Source organism: Brassica oleracea, chromosome C4 (genome assembly GCF_000695525.1).
Source record: "Brassica oleracea var. oleracea cultivar TO1000 chromosome C4, BOL, whole genome shotgun sequence".
NCBI classification, from domain to species: domain Eukaryota; kingdom Viridiplantae; phylum Streptophyta; class Magnoliopsida; order Brassicales; family Brassicaceae; genus Brassica; species Brassica oleracea.
In genome coordinates, this window is record NC_027751.1 from 12,373,833 (window position 1) to 12,377,364 (window position 3,532).

Consider the following 3,532-nt stretch of genomic DNA (forward strand, 5'->3'; position numbering starts at 1 on the left):
GTGAACTGGAAGTAGAATAGAACAAAGGAAGTTTAGTCCAAAACAATGGAGATAAGTGATAAAGAAAGACATATATGGGCAGTTGCATGATCAGATATGATGCCAAAGAAGGAGGTTAAAAAGCAGACCAATGCATTTTATTGGCACACGTCTCAGGCGACTGTCGTTTAAACGCTTCCATATGGCATGGTAACTCCAAAACTAGTAATAATTTATTGTTGGCTTGGGATTCATGTTCCGATGATACTGATTCTAGAGACCTCGCGTGACCTGGTAACCTTCTGAGGCTTACGTATTGCCTGCACCAGAGACCGAACAAAGTAATGTAAGAAGTTAAGAAATGGACAATTGTTAAGGCAGCACAATTAAAGTATCATCAATTACATTACTATTCAGTAGCAAGTCATGCGGCTGGAGCATGTGAATCACATCTCCCATTTTAGGTCTCTGTTCTATTTCTGGATCAACACAGCGTAAGGCGATCAAGACAATCCGTTTGAGTTCTTTTAATGTTGGAAACTCCGGGAGGCTAGGATCAAGAACATCTACTATCATGTGATTCACCACCATCTCTTTGATCCAGTCCACCAGATAAACCTGAAAAGAAGCTTAAGAAATGTACAGCACATATAACAAAGGGCTTATGTTATACTATGTGTACGCTTACATGTGGTGAGCTTTGGTCTACACAGACTCTCCCGGAGACAAGCTCCATTATCAAAGTCCCGAAGCAATGAATGTCGATTTTCTCATCCAGATTATTAGGTGAAGGAACAAATGTTGAGTTCATTGGACTATCATTGTGACTTGGGATAGCTAGTATTATCTTAGGGTTCCAATGATAATCAAGAAGAATCTTGCTCGGTCTTACGTATTGATGAGTGATCCTTGGTTCAAGGTCTTCATGAAAATACGCGAGTCTGTAACACACAAAACATAATAATACAACAATGTTCTCTCGTAATAACAACAAATATGTACGGATTTTAGGGTTCAGAATTTCCTAGTCGTTCAAAAAAAAAAAAAAGGTTTGAATTGCAAAAAGAAGAGATCAAACCCTTTTGCTACTCCTTGAATGATCTTCATCCTCTTACTCCATGCCAGAGGTTGGTTTCTCCCTGAAGATCCATGAATCCATTCGTGCAAATCTCCTTTCTCTACATACTCGTACACGAGAGCCCTAAAATTCATACAAACTTGTGAGTCAAGAATCCAAAGCAAAGTCACACATATGTATTACCTCTCGTCGCCTTCAATGCTGTATCCGAGTAGTCTCACAACATTCTTATGTCTAACGTTTGCAATCATCTCAGCTCTTGTTATGAAATCGTTATCGTCATACCTGATTTTATTATTGTCTTGTATCAAAATATCAAAATTCTAAGACAAACAAATATCTAGACATTTATTTGAGATTTATAGGGTTATAAACATTTAGATTAATCCTAATGTTTCATCAGGTTGTGTCTAGTTTCGGCAGTGCAAACAATCAACGAGACCAAAGAGAAGAGTTAAAAGGTAAAAAAAACCTTTGATAGATGGGGAAGAACCGTTTGACAGCAACATTGACTGTACCCATCAGGACTCCACGATACACCATTGAAGAATCTCCTTTAGCAATCAGATTCTCGTCTGCAAAACCATCTGTAACACTCTCAATCTCCATGAACGTAAACACGGTGAAGCTTCCAAAGCTGCTGGTGGTAGAGGAGAAGCTTCTGGTGTAGTAGGGAAGATGAGCAGATGACCATCCAACCTGAGAGGAGATTCTCCCGCTCTCTATATACTCGGGGCAACGGTTGTACGGGTTATGCCGCCTGTCATTGTTTAAGGGAATGCGTGACAAAGGCAGACAAAGCTTTGATCTTAGTCTGAATGGCTCTTGTCTACATCTTCTCCTGTGAAAGATGAAACATAAGGAGACAAAGACAATGAATGCTAGGAGGAAAGCTATGGAGGCGGAAGCTGTAATGAGGATCCATAGCTTGATGCCGAAGAAAGAAGTGTGTTGTGAGAGTTTTTGTTCGATCAAATCTGATCTTTGTGATGACATGATTCTGTTCATAGCTATGTGTCTTTGTAGTGATAAAGATGACGAAGCGGTGAGAGTGTGAAACAGTAAGATCTCTAGCCAGTTGAATCAATATGTTATTTTTATCTTTTTCGAATTTGAAATGTGTTTTGAAAGAGTCTGAAAAGGTTTGGTAGTATCCAAAGATGTAGCAAAAAGAGGTTGCTTGACTGTATCTGTAACAAACATAGAGAGTTTTTAGCGATTAGAATCTTATACCTCTAGGTGCACACACACAAAAAAAAAATCTTATACATCTCAAGGAGTTGAATAATTAACTTGTCACTCAGCAATAAATAAACTATTTCAAAAAAAAAGATCAGAAAAAGATCAGAAATTTGTTTCTTATAACCATAAGATTAGGATGATATTCATTTACTCTTCGTTCCCTACTCTATTATAATGTGTTTGAATTCTCTACCCTATTACAGCTTCTATACTTACGTGTTTTACTTTAGTCCCATTTAAACCTATGTATGCTTATTGATTAACCCCAGTCTCTTAATCGGGTTCTTAACTCACGATTTGACAATTTTTATTTTTTACACTTTTCGGCTAATAGCTCTTATATCTGTTATTTAAGAGACGGTTCTTAGTTTTTCTTAGTTAAAATCTAAGAAAAGTTAAGAACCGTTTCTTAGCCGAAGCTAAGAACCCAGTTAAGAGACTGTGCTTAATCATGTAGCTGCAATTTTTTGAAGTAGTATCTAGTGTTTCTCTTAAATGAGACTAATAGCCGTTCTGAGTTGTAGCTTGTTCTGAGTTGTAGGTTTTCTTGGTTTGAGTTTTGTTGCTTGGATATTGATCTAACTGATACAGAGAACCAAATATAGCATTACAAACCTTAAGTTAAATTCAAACCAATATGTTCCTGTCAGGACATTCAAATTATCAATTCAATTTGGTCGATGAAAAGAGAACTCATCATGGCATTTGGGTGAAGTTGAACATAATAACTAAATTAAAAAAACACTAAATATATATAAATACGAAGGAGAGTTCATGCATCAAACCATAACAGATAGAGATTTCATAACTTTAAAATTTCCAGTCAGAACCTGATCACACCACTCAACTTTACCCCAAATCTCCCCACCTAGACGTCTTTCCAGCGAAATCTCCGCACACCAAATCTCACCTGGTCTTCTGAAAAGCAAAGCCAGATTCCCACCATATCTCACAGTATACGACCAGTCTGAGCATATCGTCCTAGCCAACAATTCTTCCACGCCTTCCACCACTCTCCAAGACTTCTGATTTGGATCATACGCTCTTAAGGTGTTCATAACGCGATCATGGGAGTACAATACATCATCAACCACACATTCATTCACGCAACGCTTAGAAATCAGCATATAGTCTATTTCCCATTTACTTTCCTTTGTCTCGTACACATAGCTTCCATAACGATGAGGTATGTATATTTTATCAGCCATCACCACATCAGCATAGGTTTTCTGA

The 3,532-nt window shown here is 37.7% G+C and overlaps 1 protein-coding gene across 1 annotated transcript; it reads right to left on the reverse strand.

Moving 5' to 3' along the window:
* LOC106338145 (putative receptor-like protein kinase At2g30940) lies at positions 1–2,140 on the reverse strand (the record flags this gene model as incomplete). Its single annotated transcript, XM_013777185.1, has 6 exons — positions 1–299; positions 385–597; positions 668–920; positions 1,058–1,180; positions 1,241–1,342; positions 1,530–2,140. Coding segments are annotated over 6 exons (1,371 nt in total), but the record flags the coding sequence as incomplete, so codon positions are not given.
* Positions 2,141–3,532: the final 1,392 nt, after the last annotated feature.